General features: G+C 43.3%; 1 protein-coding gene across 1 annotated transcript in view; it reads right to left on the bottom strand.

Annotated features, from left to right (window-relative positions):
• Positions 1–17,076, bottom strand: part of EPC2 (enhancer of polycomb 2) — a 273,887-nt gene that overhangs the window by 40,839 nt on the left and 215,972 nt on the right. Inside the window, exons 7-10 of the mRNA XM_078681762.1 lie at positions 15,054–15,245; positions 13,722–13,808; positions 550–695; positions 107–462 (exon numbers count right to left, since the gene is read on the bottom strand). Coding sequence (XP_078537888.1) covers positions 107–462; positions 550–695; positions 13,722–13,808; positions 15,054–15,245 — 781 coding nt within the window. The remainder of the gene's footprint in view (positions 1–106; positions 463–549; positions 696–13,721; positions 13,809–15,053; positions 15,246–17,076) is intronic.

A 17,076-nucleotide genomic window follows, 5' to 3' on the forward strand; every position in this document is an offset into this window, starting at 1 on the left:
AGTCACCAGTTCATATTTTAGACGCCGAATACAGAAAAAGGTTTTGTAATAAATAAAAAATTATGCAAAACCATCGAAACCGATATAAGAAAGATTTTTTGCTTACCAGATATGCCATTCTTGCTGGTGTTCAATAAAGCTACAGATGCAGCAGAAACCCTTTTATTATTCACAGTTTGTCCTAGTTTCCTTGAGGTACATTCGTCATTATCACTGTCCTGTAAATTTTGTAGCCTTGGCTGGAAACACTTGAGTCTACATGATCTAATATTGCTTAGTATTTCAGAAAGGGATAGTCTGTTTTCAAAATGTTTACTGGAAGCATTGGTCCGTGAAAAATTGGAGTTAAAGTCTACGACTTGGGAAGAACCAGAACTTGAGCTTGAAAAACTATTCAGCATTTCCGGGTCAAGTTGCTGCAGCACAGGATCGTATTCCGTGGAAGTTCGGTCCATTATCACCCTGAAAGGAAAGAATGAATTACGAATGAAGCAATCACTCCTGTGTACACAGCGAAACGGTAAATGACAGTGAAAACTGTAGTATTACCTTCCTCCTCTGCCAAGTCGCCTTCTTGCAAATCCTATGCACCGTCTTGGAACTGTCAGAGTTGTTAAACAATGCCTGTACCTCAACTTCGCCAGTCCTGCCAGATCGGAATTCTCACACTGGTGATTTGCTTGGTCCAATCGAGGCTGCAGATGAGAAAAAGGTAATCAATTTCAAAGTTGCTAAAAATAATTTTCCGCAATACAGTGTACAGCTTCACTGACCTGACTATTATTTAGAACAAATTGCTATTTGCCCACCAGATATATCCATATTGTCCAATGGTCATATCATCACTGGTCAAGCTTGAGTGAAAGTCTTAAAATATGTCAACTTTTGTATACATATGCCTAATAACTATGCCTAAGCTTGCTCGATTTTATGGGGAAGAAGATAAATCCCTACAACTAATGGTAGAAGTTTATAAGAACATGTTACTTATCTTAGTAACACATTTTGATGGATAGGAAACTTTACTCAGATTAATTGTCAACCATCCCTAGGCACCCTTGTGACATGTCGAATCTGTGATGCCAGAAACTATAGTCCATCGCTGATCCTAGAATGAAGCACTCTGGGGCAGTGAATTGTATTGTTATGCAAAAAAGGACTTTAATTTTAACTGGAATGCTCCCACTGCCATTAGAGAAAGTACATTTTGGTGAAAGTGACAATTCAAAATGTGCATTGTTTGAGGGCCTTTTAAAAAAATAGCCAGGGCGATGCCTGAGGTAAGTAATGCTTGAAAAATAATGGCTCAACCCCATTGTAACATTTATAACAAAAAGTGAGTCGATGTTTAGGTGAGAATCTTTGCTTTTCATTTTAGATAACGAAATTGAAACCCTGCCATTGTATCAAATTTGTACTTGACATAAGAGTCAGCAGCACACCCCGAACACACTGTCCAAGTATTACAACTGCAATGCCAGTATATTAGTAGCCCTGGAATGGCCACACCAGAGATGGTTCATGGACCTCACACATCTTTCCTAGAGGCTACTCGGGAAGATGTTGCACAGAGCGACCTGCAGTACAAGTTCAGGGCTCAAATGTTGCACCCCCAAAATTTGAACTTTGCTGTCTGGCTTCTCAATTCCTACAATATGGCCACTAAACAAGACAGGATTAGAAGTAAATTTTAAGCGAGTCAAACAGCTCTTCTACAGAACCACATACACATGTAACCAGATCTCTGAGGCAATAGCAAAGGTGAAATATTAACCACTGGAGAAACCCCTCTTGGCAGAGAGTATGTACTTGAATTGTAAGAGAACTGCAGAACCTTGTTTTTTTAAAGATGGTGGTGCCATCCACAAGAACGCTGAAGCCTTAAAAGTGAGGAGGATCCAGAAGGTGGTAATGATGGCAAGTCTTTGATTTGTAGTAGGTGGAAGCTAAAAATTATAGATCTCTGGGAATAAATGTTGCAGGTGGCGTAGATGTCAAAGTACCAATGGATGTCTATGTCAAATGAGATATAAATTTAAATGGAGGTCTCTACCTAGACAGCCCATGTCTCATTGCAGAGGATCTACCTCTCTAGGCAAACTCCGAGATTAAAGAGAGAGCTGAAGTCCAGTGAATAGCTTGTCCTCAAACCTCCAGACTTTCCCCAAAGGCAGCCTTTTGAAATCCATCTTGCGGGTCATGTGACCGGATTTTCTGCTCTTCATGACGGCTCATGTTTTGGCAATGTTTGCAGGTCTCAAGACTATTGTCATTTGGGAGGTACACTATGCTGAGAGAATGTGTAGGGGATCCTGGGTTATTTTTTTGAAAGTCAAATTTTGTGTAGTATTTTCTTAGTACATCAGAAATGCCAGGAAGTAAACATGACAATTATAATTTAGCAGCCGAAGAACAGACTGTATCGCATATTCCATTACTATACTTTAAAAGAAGGATGAAGAAAATGTATCAAGCCTTAAAAAGGTCACTAAATGAAAGAAAGGTGAAATGTTAAAAACAACCTTTACAGAGCCCTTTTCTTTTCTTTTAAGTGAATGATAGGGGAAGATAGGGCAATATAATTGTATAGAAGGTAACCATGCTATAAAGACATTAGAACACTGCTCCTTTAAGGGCATCTTCATCTCCTGTGTCCCACCATGCCTTGTAGGTAGCAGCGGACTCAGTTCTTTTTGACATAGTAACAGGTAAGCATAAATAGAATTTCACCTCTTCTATCAGTGGGGAAGGTTGCTTATGATTTCAATCGAGAGTGCCCTGAAGAAGTACTAAGATTACAGGTAAGAAACCATTCCTTTTCCTTCAAGGGATCACCAGTAATATTCATAAGTACTGAATAGAATGGCTAGCTCATCCCATAGCAGCACGGGGAGAGATAAAAGGTATAACATTAAGCAAACATTTCTCAGAGAGTTTTTCCATACTTAGGCACATGCTCCACAGCCAGAATCTAGAAAATAGTGCCTTGTAAGGATGCAAACAGATCTTCTGGTTGCTGTCTTGCAGATCTCATAGATTGGAATATTTCTTTGAGACGCAGCATTAGCCAATTAACCTCTGGTTGAATGGGCGTTTAGCCTTCTCGTTAAAGTTTTGTAATTAGCTTTCATGTAGCCAAGAGTATCCAGGAGAATACCAAACTCGTCATAAGTTTTGTTTTGATGTTGTAAACCCGGTCTGTAATGAGCCATAGCTTACAAACAATTGGTTGGACAAAACTAAGGACTTGGAAGAGGACAGATAAAACCCTTCTTAAATCAGGGGTGCGGAGACCCCTCCGATTGAGTAGGGGGATTCTGAAAAAGGTATGTAAAGCAATAACGTGATTGACATGAAAATCAGATACCACTTTAGGGAGGAATATGGGGTGAATTCCATGACTATCCAATTACTGTGAAAAACTGAGTAAGGTAAGAGACAACAAACAGTTTGAACTTCATTAACACGGCATGTAGAGGTAAAAGCAACTAGGAAAGAAGCTTTCCATGCTAAGTATGGTTGGGAAGTGTTATATATAGGCTCACTAGGAAGGCCCGTGAGATGAAGGTCGCCTGATGGAAGGATACACTTTCTTAATAAATACAAGGAAATCCTTAACTGAAGTAATTAAAAAAAAGGGTAATTTGTGAAGGATATTTTCTGTAGGCTGTGATAGCTGCAAGATAAACCTACATAGAAGAAAACTGCAGCTGTGCTTTGGCCAAATGAAAAAGAAATGGGAGGCACAGATTCTTTTTGGCAGGTGGTAGAATCAAAATTGTTCTGAGCACACCAGATGCAAAATCTCTTCTCTGATGGCCATGAGCCAAGCTGCCAAGTTCAAGGATTGAAGGGTAGTCTACAGTATCTGTCTTATGAACTTGCGCAGAAATTCCTGTCTTTGCAGCAGCCTTGCATGTGGTCATTCAGAGACGTGTAGAAGATCTGTGAACCTGTAAGGTGGGCCATTTGGTGCAATAAAAATCATTTGGGCCTTCGAGTGAGTTAATTTGATGATCACTGATGGCAGTAGGGGAATGGGAGGACAGGCATTAAGAAATTTGCCTGAACAATTGATCCAGAGGATTCCCCAACTTGCCTGGTTGGTAAAACCTCAAGGCAAAGTCTGGGCATTTCCTGTTTTCTCCGTTTGCAAAAAGAGGCCTATTTGAAGGAGACCCCAACTGCAAAAGATGCCTAGCTAAAAGGGGCTGTTTAATACCTATTCATGGATCTCTTGAATGGGCCTGCTCAGAGTGTCCACTCGCACATTGTGAATGCCTGGAAGATGAACAGCCATAGTCCTGAGAATTCTGGGCACTAGCCATTTCCAGATTGTTTGGGCTTCCAGAGACAACGCTTTGAAACTCTTCCCTCTCTGCTTGTTCAGATAATGCATGAGGGTTGTATTGTCTGACCAAACAAGGAGTTAGTTGGTCTTGAAGGACAGAAAGCTTTCAGAGCTAGATGTACCGCTCTCATCTCTAGGAAGTAGTTGCTGTATGTCCGTTCCTTCGGAGACCAAGTGCCTTGAATCAGATGGTGATCTAGGTGATCACCTCAACCTGATCACGAGGCATCCATTACTATTGTTTGCGTTGGGACATCTTGATGAACTCATTCCCTTGAGTACATTATCTGGAAGATACCACCAGCTGAGTGACTGCTATATGTGTATTGTTGGGGCCATATAGCTGGTCCCACTGATCCTCCAGACACTGTTGCAGAGGTCTCATGTTCAGGCATGTATTTAGTAGTAGGAAGGTGCAGGTTGCAATTAATCCTAAGAGAGGCACTATTTGCCTTGCTGTTGGATGGGCGGCGTCCTTCAGATTTCATCATGCCCTGCTATTATTTTATGTATTTTACAGTATTTTCAGTGGTGTTTTGCAGCCAAATATACAGAAAATTTAATTGGGAAAAAGCAAACCAGCAATTGTTACTTTTTCAAACAGGTTTCCCTTTAATTGGTTGGTCTGGGAAACATGCAAATTACTTTAAATTGGTGTTCCGGGATCTCCCATATGCACAGATTATATTCTACCCCTTTGTGGATATTAGAGGGAATCCCTTGATGAAGGAGTTTTTAATCGAATGTACACCCTGATGTAGATGAAGTGGTACTTTGCAAACTGATTATTACAAAGTACAAGGAACTGGCAGTCATCCGCACGACCCCTCTTCAGGAGGCTGAAACAGAACTGTAAATCATCATCATTAGCCTCACTGGTTGGAACTTATTGTTATGCTATATTTGAATAACAATAATGAAACACGTTTTAGTACTTGTTAAATAAAATGTTAGCATTTTTATTTGTGCTCAGTTAACCTAAAACTCAATGGTAAAAGGAGTTTGCCTCATGGAGCTAGGAAATTAGGGCCAAATAAATGTGTAGAATAAAGGTACATTTTAAAACCAAATTACAGGTTTATTTCATACAACATCAACTAACAAATATATATAGAGAAATCATGAACAATCTGACAAACCCCCATTCACATTCAAAATATAGGCTGAAATGGTACCTTTAACAATGATTTGGTTAATGACCCTAACGGATATTCTGGTTTCTTTAGTTAAGGCTCAACTAGGCCAGCAGAATTTTTTTTCCCTTGTTCAAGTCTGCTGCTAGAGCTGGCATGAATCCAGAAGCTCGGAAGGAATAACAAATGACTGGGTACATCCTTGAGATCATTGGAGAAATGGGGGTTTCCACAATGGAGGCTGCACTCAACCTAAGTTTGCTTTCTGGTATTTATCACGGAAGTCCGCTAACATGAATAATGAGAATCTTGACTCATTTGGTGGACCTCCGAGCTATTTAGAACAAAACTGATGGAAACTGTTTATAATGTAAGTTGATTGAGATTTCAGCAGGGCTTCTATTTATATTAAAGGAACTCCATAATGAAATCTGGAAACCATTGCAATTTGGTTGCACAGAAGAATTTTCAATACCAATCTTAATTGGGAATGGCCTCATTGTTGTGGGCTGGCAGTTATTTGTTTATATTTCGCACATTCTGACAGATGCTTTAATTAACAATCAAAGTTGTAGTTGAAGATGGGGGGCGCTGGAGGGCGCAAAGCGTAATGGCCGCTCTTTAGAGCTGCTCCGTCGGCCGAGCTCAAGATCCGGCAATTATCCTGACAACCATGGCTGGTAACCGTCCCAAAATGCTGTGGGAACTGCCCTAACAGTGGCGGACTCCGGTGACTGGAATTTGGGAGGCATTGCGGCACCACTCCTGCGATATCACCTCCGCAGGCTTTGGGCACGACACGAACAGTGTGGCGGCTCTGTGTGCGCTCCAGCCAGGAGCTTCAGGTAGGCCGCTGCTGGCGCTGTGGAGGACCGGGGGTGCAGGGACTACGTGCGGGCCTCTGCTCCGGCTGGCGGTGTGCTGCGCCGCGGCTCCGGGAGGGGTGTGTTGACGGGGGGCCGTGCCATCACCGGGGTTCAGGCCGTGCGGCCTACCGGCCGTGTATCAGACATAGGCCTGAGCCACGTTTCTGGTCCCCGCGCCCCGTTGGCGCAGATCTCCGGCCTCGCTGCGAGCTGCCCGGTGGGATTTTCAGGCGCATTGGGCTGTCACCGCCCAACAATAACGCTCAGCCTACGTGACACCCCGCCATAGCCCGGTGCTCCTCCCTGATCTTATTGGCCCTGAGGAGGTTGTGCTGGTGCAGGCCCTCACGCGGTCTAGTGGGCCTGGACACCCTGCCTTGGCTTCAGGTGCGAAATCGTGCAGACCGCTGTGCCTGAACTGTGAGCTATTTCATACCTGCCTACGGAGCTGCACTCCTTGTGACTACTAGGTGGTGATCGACTGGCCAGTGCCACATCTCTCCGTTCCTAGGCCTATCCTCCACACCAGTGCTCCAGACGGGGAAGTCAGCGTAGAGGCAAGATCCAGTGCGGTTGTTTGCGGAGCCGGGTAACCTGCTGCTCCCTCGAGATTGTACTGACCTGCAGTGGGGGCTGCCTGCTCTGCTGTCGCTAGTGTGCTTGAGCTAATTGCTTGTCAGCGACCATCTTGCGGGCGGTGCTGCCGGAACTTACTGGGAGCGGTGTGATCTGATCCTGCAAAGGGCCTGCTGCTTTGCCAATGCTGCTGACTGGTAGTTGTCTCGGGCACCTGGCGTGGCCACGGTGCAGGGGGTCCTCATGCAGCTGCCTCCCAGGACATAGACTTACTCTGCTTGCGGGGGACGACCCCTGCGTCCTTGCTGCTTTCACTTCGGAGAGTGGTGCCCTGGGCTAGCGCCATGGGGAAGAGCCAACCACGCCTCACATTTGAGCCCCGGAAGACTAGGAGAACGACTCAACATGCGGCTTCAGACTCTGAGGCGGACGCCCCAACGGACCAGTTGACCAACATAGACAAACTCTCATGGCGGTGCAGGCCAGCTTGCAAACAATTGATGGAAAGATAGATCACTTCAATCTACGTATAGATCATATGTCATCCAAGCTGGATAAACAAGAGCAACGTCTGGGGTAGGCCGAGACACGCATTTCCGACGCAGAAGATGGACTTCAACAGGTCACTCGGAAGGCGGACTACATGGAAAAGGTTCTTGCAGTTATCCAGGCCCGTAATGAAGATTTAGAAGCCAGATCGCGCCGCAATAATGTGCGCATTACGGGACTGCCAGAATCCACAAAAAACGGGCGTCTAGAGACATACCTGGAGAAGCTCATCGGAGATATCTTTGGTCGGGAACAATTCTCCCAGGTCTTCATTGTGGAGCGTGCGCACCGCTCTCTGGCTGCAAGACCCCTGCCGGGCGCGCCACCTCCCCCCCTCCCCCCCATCATTGCTCGCCTCATCAAGACCGTGATACAGTGCTCCGTCTTGCCAGAGAGAAGGATACCATCACACACGACAGAAACACCCTGACTTCACAGTGGCGGTGCAGGGGGCCCGTCGAGAGTTCCAACCTGCAAAGAAATTGCTGCTAGCTGCGCAAATTCCATATGCCATGCTCTACCCTGCCCGGCTACGGGTGGAGGATGGCGGGAAATTAAAGATCTTCACATGCCCGAGAGCAGCCCTGGAGTTTGCGAAGACTGTGTCCCGACGCAATCTCCCAGGGGAGCCGGATGTTGGTGACACTGGGGGAACAGCTACAAGGCGTGGTGGGTACTGATACCGCCGTTCTGCAGGGGGTCTTACCTTTTATTCCTGTGACCTTGCTGTTGCCTTAAATATGCGGATGCGGAGACTACGGGTGAGACTGGAAACATTGGCAGTGGACTCATCGATGGCTGCCGTTCTGTCTAGTATATTGTGTTGAGATAACTGCACTGCATGTACTGGGTCCCTCTTAGGCAGACTGTTCACGATAGCTTGGCCACCTCCTACGTACATGGGTAGGGAGTTTGCACTCTGCGCCCCCCCTCTATGGGTGTTCCCCGTCATGAGTTATCTCCTTGGCATTCTGCTAAGGATGTGTTTGAAGGTGTTTGGGATGGCTTTGGCGTGTTGGGGTTGCTGAAGTGGGAGGGGGGATGTGTGAGGGGTGGGGAATTTTTGTGTGTTGTTTATGTGGCTGGGCAAATAGTCACTTTATCGGAAACTGCTTCTGTTCCTTCATGTGCATCCAAGGCAACTGGTAGATTTTGTCACTTATATGTCTCACTTTTCTTATGCATAGTAATGGTGTGACTGTTCATTGTTTAACATGGAATGTGCGGGGGTTAAACACACTGAAGAAAATCTGTCAAGTGTTCGCTCACCTAGATCGACAATGTGGGCATTGCCCTCCTCCAAGAAACCCACCTGACACGATACACAGATCCGCAAGTCGGGGCCCGCTGGGCTCTGCTTTCGTCTTGCCTCCTCCTACAGTCATGGGGGTTCTTATATTGATAAAGAAGGGCATCTCTTTTACAGCTCACCGCACGCACATAGACTCGGAGGGGCGTTATGCTATTGTCCATGAGTCATTGGCTGGCAAGCTGGTCACCTTAGTAAATTGCTAAGGCCCAAATATTGATGACCCGGGCCTATGACCTTATTTACGGTGCTGCGTAGCTGGCTGGAGGCGGCAATCCTTTGGGGGAGGGGGGGGCCTCAACATGCACCTTGACCCTCGGAAAGATAAGTCTAGTGGCAGGGATGGGCATTCACCGCAAGCAGCGCAGGTGGTCAATGCTGGACTGGAAGAGTTTGGCCTGTTAGACATCTGGAGACATAGGCATATGGATACACTGGCTGGAACACATATCTCCTCTACACATGGCAGTTGGTCACGTCTAGACTATTGGCTGGTGGGAGACGGAGTGGCGAGCTGGGTGACAGAGGTAGAGAGCCTGCCACGCACACTCTCCGACCACTGCCATGTCCAACTCACATTATGCATCCCTGCGGCGTTTCCGCGACCCTTCACATGGAGGTGCCACTCTGAGACCCTGTTAGATTCTCTCTATTTAGAAACCATCCGCGAAGCGATCACTCAGTACTTCACTAAGAATGTGGGGACAGTGGATAGCGCAGGGGTACCGTGGGAGGGGTTTAAGGCCACCATACAGGGCACGTGCATTAGTACGACAGCTGGCATTTTAAAAGATCTCCGCAGTCAGATTGCCAGGGTGGAGGACACGCTACGTCACCTTGAATGAGACTATGAATGCACACCAACTGAGGCAATTCTGGCCTCTCTTAAAGAAGCCATACTGGAGCACGCGAAGTTGGCGGAGGAAGAAATACGATATGTATCCAAGCGATATGTCACTCGCTCTTACGGGGAGGGGGGACGCCCTGGGCATCACTTAGCTCAAAAGATCACACATGGTCTGAACCGCGACACTATCACTAAGATCACTGATGCATCAGGTCAGAATCATTCTAGTATCCCAGACATCGCAGAGCAATTTCGGCGTACTTACGAGACGCTATACATGTCGCAGGGAGAGACCGATCTGGAGGAATTAAAGGCATATTTGTGGAAGGATGCTCTTGTCTGGCTGTCTGACGGACAGCGGGATTTCCTGGGTGCCCCTATTGCACTAGAAGATGTAGGCATGGCAATTGCTTCCCTTCCTAATACGAAAGCTCCAGGCCTGGACGGCTTTACATCTGAGTTTTATAAAGCATACGCAGAAGAACTTGCCCCTTTTTTATTGGAGATGTACACGGAGGCATATGATTCAGGTATCCTTCCTCCGTCCCTTCACGAGGCGTTGATTATTACGCTTTTGAAAAAAGCCAAGTCTCCCGAGAATTGCAATTCCTACAGACCACTCTCATTAATTAACACTGTTAAAATCCTGGCGAAAATCCTAGCTACATGCCTTCAGCCCCTAATGCAAAACCGGGTGCTTCCTGATCAATCAGGATTCATACCCTCGCGTTCTACATCGTACAACCTTTGTACTTTATTTGCCCTATTTCACACTCTCACTGGACTCGCCAGCCGTGGCGGTTATGCTAGACGCCGCCAAGGCGTTTGATTCGGTTGAATGCGGCTATCTATTCTTCATCTTGCAGCGCATGGGCTTCTCCCCCTTTTTTGTCAATTGGGTTTGATTGCTATATATGCAACCAATAGCGCGGGTCCAAAAGGAGGGATACACCTCTAACCAGATTACCATCAAAAGGGGCACTCGACAGGGGTGCCCTCTGTCCCCGCTGTTATTTGCCCTGACACTTGAGCCTCTGGCATGTCTGATCCGACAATGTCACAAACAGGCGGCTATAAATCTGCATCACCGACCCCTTATTATCTCGCTTTATGCAGACGACATGCTGCTTTTCATTCGGGAGCCGCAAAATTATTTAGCCGCGGTACTGCGCGAGTATACGCGATTTGCACGCTTCTCGGTCCTGTCCATCAATTGGAGAAAATCAGTGGTGCTGCCGCTGACCATCTGTACGGTGCCGCAAGAGATGGACTTCCCCCTTGAATGGGTGGCAGAGTCTGTCAAATATCTCGGGATCTGGGTGCACCGTGCACCAGATATTGTCTTTCGAGAGAATTACGGTACGGCTATTACGTGGTTGGACAGCCAAGTTGGCAAATGGATTTGGTTTCCGCTCTCTCTTGCGGACCGGCTAGCACTTACCAAGATGGTGGGACTACCCAAATTCTTATATTTGTTTCCCAACATACCTATTCCCCTAACCCAGCATTTTTTTTTTAAAGCACTGCGGACGCTGTTGCTTCGTTTGGTCTGGGGTGGGAGACAAGCTCGAGTGAACTGGCAAACTCTTCTTCTTGATTACAAGCATGGGGGATTTAATGCGCCGGATTTCTACTTATACTATCGATGTGCACAGGCACTTTATGCGCACTTTTGGTTTGCACCTCACAACTTCATACCTCATGTGGCGATGGAGCACTGGAATGTCCACCCCATTCCGCTGAACTCGTTCTTACCCATAGTCACCGCCTCACCCCCGTGATGAAATAAATACTGCGAATTCGACGATCGCGGCATGGCGGGCCCTGGGCCGGCTGGCAAGTTGCCCCTTTATGCACGTTACTCCCTGCTGCATATCATGCGAATATCACAGTAAAGCATGAGGAGGGCCTCACGCGGCTTCTGACCCAGGTAGGCATTGGGCAAAAGCAGGATCTCTTTCCTAATGGCTCATTTCTGAACTCAGCAGATACGGACTATATTCAGCACAAAACCCTGCTATTTACTTTCACACTACACAGACTGCAAGGGGCACTGCGGGCACATTTTCCCACCTTCCCAACGGAGCCTCCGTCTTTAACAGCTTTGCAGACCTTGCTGCTCAGTCCCACTAGACGCAAACTTGTCACTAAACTATCGGGCTGCCAGAGCGGATAACATATTGCCTGAGGACAAAAGTTTAAATAAATGGAACGAGAGATTGGATCCACCAATTTCTCATGAAGACTGGGAACATTGGTGCGCCTTAACTGGGGCCCTCACCTCTAACAGGAACCTTCGCATCATACATTTTAAGTTCCTGCACCAAATTTATCACACACCACTGCGGCTTTTTAATTATGGTCTCCGTGATTCAGATAGGTGCACTCGCTGCGGTGCGTCTGGGGCGGATTTTTGGTATCTTGCCTGGTCCTGTGACAAAATACAGACGTATTGGGAGGCTGTAGTCAACGCACTGTCAAAATTCACTGGTGTAACCCTGCTCTGCTAACCCCAGATCTGCTTGTTAGGTGTACTTCCTTCTCTAAAAGGTGTATTGGGTAGACTGGCTAGGGTGGCACTACTCCTTGCTAAGCGAAGAGTGGCAATGGTATGGAACAGCAAACGTCACCCCACGGAGGAACAATGGTTAAGGACTTTGCATATTGTAGGGAGAATATGGCACAGAATGCAGAAGAGCTGCCTGCAACCTCCCGGTCAAATGACATTTGGGAACCCCTCTTGACTTACTTACGTTCCATTGCTACACAAGATGCCTCTACTGCATAGGATGTGATGACTCCATAAAACTATGTGGAAATGTGGAATCTACCTTGGGATGTACATACACTACAAACTCCTCTTCCTCGATTGCATTGATGTCGATGTTGTGACTCGTGTATCCCCATCTTCCCCTTTTTGCCAGTCTAGCATTGTTTGTATTGACTTTACATTGCAGTATTCCTGTAGTGTATTGTGATGCATGATGGAAAATCATAAATAAAGTTACAAAAAAAGGTTGTAGTTCAAGACTATGACAGAAACCAATTACAGTTCTCCTGTATGCATAATTAGCCACCATTGCTAAAAGAATGTTGATCTTTAACGTCAATTAGTTCTTTTATCCCAATATTGTATCACCAGCAATTTGGAAATGAACACACTGAAGACAACCTATTATTTCTATGAAAGGAAAGATGAAAAAGAGCTGGTATCTAGGGAACGTATAACAGTCTACAGGTTATGAATATAATTTTTGGAAGGTTAGCTCTTTAATCCCCTCTGTCTTGGAAATGGCAGAGCAGCAAAACTAAATAACATGTATGACCTTTAGAGGCCTTTCAAGATTTCAGGCTCTGTATGGAGGCCAGTCAGGTGCTCCATTAATCAAAAAGCATACAGGCAAAATAAGCCCTATTGTTCTATATAGAATCATTTAATGTACTTGATGTAAAACATGCCATTTTATTTTATTCCAATTTTATCAAAAACAGTACAAAAATAGGCAGAATTGGTTTCTCAGAATTACTTAATGATTGCTCTACATAGACATAACCTTACTCCCAGAATTGCAAATGGGAAACAATTATGGTTCAAAATCAATATGAAAACTATTGCATATAACTCTCAGCTAATTGTAAGTGCTTTTTATAAGTCTATAAAATCTGATTCATATTATTCCATGAAGTAAAACCTATTAAAGGCTTGGATGAGGAGCAAGAGTGACATTTATGTATCTAACACTTTGGCAGAGTGTTGAGCTTTTGTGTGGGCCATCTGTCTATTCCCGAAACATATTGGAGTTCATTTGATTTGTTCATCGTAAATTTTTAAGTCTGAGCCTCCTGTTTCATGGTAATTCTGTTAGGTGTACTGACGCTATGAATTTTCTCTTTCTACTAAATAATGTTCATACATCAATAGCTTTAGTCAAGTTTCTTAAAAAGATAGTGATTTGTTAAGAAAATGTGACCAATTTAATTACAAAAATCTAATCTTGTTTTTTACTGGATAAAGTGTGCTGAAACCTGTTCAGGTGGACTGGAACGGACTAACTCACTGATAGATTAAACAAACTGTCAAAAGTCTTACAGCATAATACTGGCACCCCAATCTTCTCCTAAATGCGTATGCACCATCTGGGTCATTGTCTTCCGGTTCCGACATTGGTGAAGGCATCTGAGATAGAAAAAAAACATATCCTTCAAAAAAGCACAAACAGAACTTCATCTAGAACATGTAAAGCAAAACCAAAGACTACACTAGTTTTATGCAATAATTAGAAAACTAAAAACAGTACTTTCAGAGCAAGCCTTACTATATGGCATAAGTTATTCTGCATGCACATATTTGCACATCTATGCTTTCAAGATAAATTATTAAAAAGATTAGGAGCTGACGGAATAGAACTGCCTTGATTGGAAATTAAGCCAAACTTTATTTTAACCTGGAAAATAGTCACATAAACTAAATCCATGAGCAAAAACGTAACCCATCATTCACATTGTTGCATCTTAAATGATTTATTTTGGAGTCTTACAAAAAGGCGCAAATATATTAAGCTTTGAAAAGTGCATTTAAGTAAACAAATGTGTTTCACTTCAAAGAGAATATGTAAAAATCTCTACCCAATTGCAGATACAAAAAGAGAATACGTTTCACAACGTGTGCTAAATTTCAAAACTACAGTGGAAGTTTCAGCTAGTTTGGTTGTGGAAGATTTTGGAGGTGCTTTTTATGATAAAAACACAATTAAGATTGCATGTTCGGTGAAGGTGCTTTTTTCATGATAAAAATACAATTAAGATTGCATGCTAGGTGGAGCAAACTTTAGCGCAAGGGATCTGCAAGGTGTTCCGGATGTCATCACAGTACAAGAAATATATCTTGGCACTCAAAACTGAATATGTGTGGATTTAAAATACGTTTGGCCATACATGGATATAAAATATGATTACAATTGGGAAATGTATTGCATCCTACACACCTGCATCATGCATGCTCATGGAGAGACAAACTATTGCATTGGCCTTACTTGCTAGACTTCTATTCTTCCAATGTCAATAGTTAGGTGTTTGGAGTTAAATAAATAAATACAATAAAAAAAATGAATTCAGGTGTGTATTTTCTCTTTATGCAGTTTTCCACTTTGCTAAATTTCCTGTATCCCCTCTTTTTTCCTGGGGCTCTTTTTAGGGAAAATATTGTAGCATTGTGATATAGAGTGCATCAGTGAACTAATAATGAAAATATTTCCCAACATATCCTGGTGGTTTGAGTTTTACCATGCAGATCAAATGGCACAAAAAAAAAGATTTTTAGGAAAAACAGTTCACAGCAGTTAGTTGCAATGATTTTGTTAGTGGGAGAAAGACTCACTTTCAGTTTATGGAAAAGAAAGCATGTTTTATTTACGTTGAATACCTGAGAATATTCATCCTCATCAGAACTTTGAAAATCGTACTGCTTTATATCGCTCTTGTTGATCGCAGGCAAGGGATCTGTGGTGGGTTGCTGCGGGGTTGTTAAGGTTTCTGCTTTTGGCTTCTTTGGATATTTCTTTTTCTGACGGACAATTTCCGAAACCTCGGTCTTGATTGACAAATGATGAGAATGCTGAACGGAAAAATCCAAGATTGGATTAATTAGGTAAAAATAAATATTGCTTTAGTGTATCTACAGTAATCTGTGAACTACTGAATTATTTTAGTGTAATTTGTAATGTGAAGATAAGATAAATGAACACGAACTCAGGGAATTTACAAATGGCAAAAAGATGGACGTCAACAGCAATAAATATGACAAATGGCACAAGCTGCAGTTTCAGTAAACTTAGATTACACTAGCGCTGCAAGCAATATATAATAAAATGTCAATTTAGTTATATATAGGACTGCTGGTTAAATTACTGGTTTATGATTAAGCACCTTTGCTACCTGAAACATACTGTTCATTTTAACTAACAAACCGGAATAATAATAATGGCACTTGCTACTCAAAAGCCCTTTGACTACAAGTGCTGTTGCTTTATTAGAAAATAAGGATGTCATCACTGTTTGGCAAGTTTAATCTATACATTTCGAATATCGATACTTGGGGCAGTGACTGACGCTTACTTCATTATGAAATTCACAGTGCTCACAAGGTCTTTGAGGAAGTGTTCCTGGTTAAGAAATGACAGGGAGCAACAGGAATATAGGTCTCATTCCAATTGTCTCAGGAAATATCTGTACCAATGACACAGCAAAACAATACATTTTACAACTTTACTGCTTCTAGAATCCATCTCAATGACTGTAAATGTAAATAATGCAAACTTGCCAAATTTGCAAAAATGCTACTCCAAAAAAAGTAAGTAAAAAAGTAAGTAAAGTAGCACATAAAAACGGGGCTTTAGGTGTAAGAACCTAACCAGTTTGAATACTGTGGCGTTAAGAAATCTGAAGACATGACATAATGAACGACTGAAAGTAAACATTTGACAGTTACTTATCCAACTGATTTACTGAAAACTCGCCATTTGCCTAGGGTTTCTACGGCCCACTTAATCGAAAAAAGCTTCCTACTTTAATTTATATAAAACCTGCATTTAAAGCAACATCCGTACTTTCAACTCAATCACTAAACCTGGCTTTCTTAGTACTAAGTAAGCCATAGTTCAGCAACAACAGTATCGAGCCCTGCTGCAAGCACTCCATGTGGGACACTGAATGAAACTGTCAAATTCGACTGCTTCAGGCACTGACCAAGGTCCTGAAAGGAGGCAGTCTTACCAATTCTTCAACAGTAATTACAACTCATACCAACAACCACAGAGAATCAAAATTATATTAGGAAACAATCTGAAAAGGTACATAAAGGTTACTAGTCAACAATAATAATGCTACTGCTGGTGAAACCAGCACCATTCATCAAATACCACCAGTTGCTAAAACAGTATCTAGAAAACATAAGGATTTTAGCACTTTAGCCCAGAACATGTAATCTCTAAGGTTCACTAGTTTTCTTATGTCAATTTTTGTATCAGGAACAGCGAGAAACGATTATTCATACAGAGGTGGTGACATAGTATCATTTTGTGTCCTTTATCATAATATAATATAATTTCCAGCGTTTCATACAAAATGCCAAAAATAATATTACAAAATTGAGCTTCCTTCTGCAAAAATCGTAATGCAGGAGCATGGTAACCATGCGAACACACAGAACGTATCGGTTGATCACGTCATACGCAATGTACTTTTTATTGCGCACGAGCCCTCAAATGAAAGTGAGGACACATTTTGTGATTACAAAAAAAAAGTGTTTTCAAGAACTTAATGTAATTTCTACAAAGCAAATTTCGCAAAGGCTGAACGAAAAAATAATTATAAGTAACATACTAGTTATGTGGGAATTCATATATACCAGATTGCTAAATGAGAGCAGCGCAGGAATGACATTAATC

This window comes from Lissotriton helveticus, chromosome 3_1 (genome assembly GCF_964261635.1).
Source record: "Lissotriton helveticus chromosome 3_1, aLisHel1.1, whole genome shotgun sequence".
Classification (NCBI taxonomy): domain Eukaryota; kingdom Metazoa; phylum Chordata; class Amphibia; order Caudata; family Salamandridae; genus Lissotriton; species Lissotriton helveticus.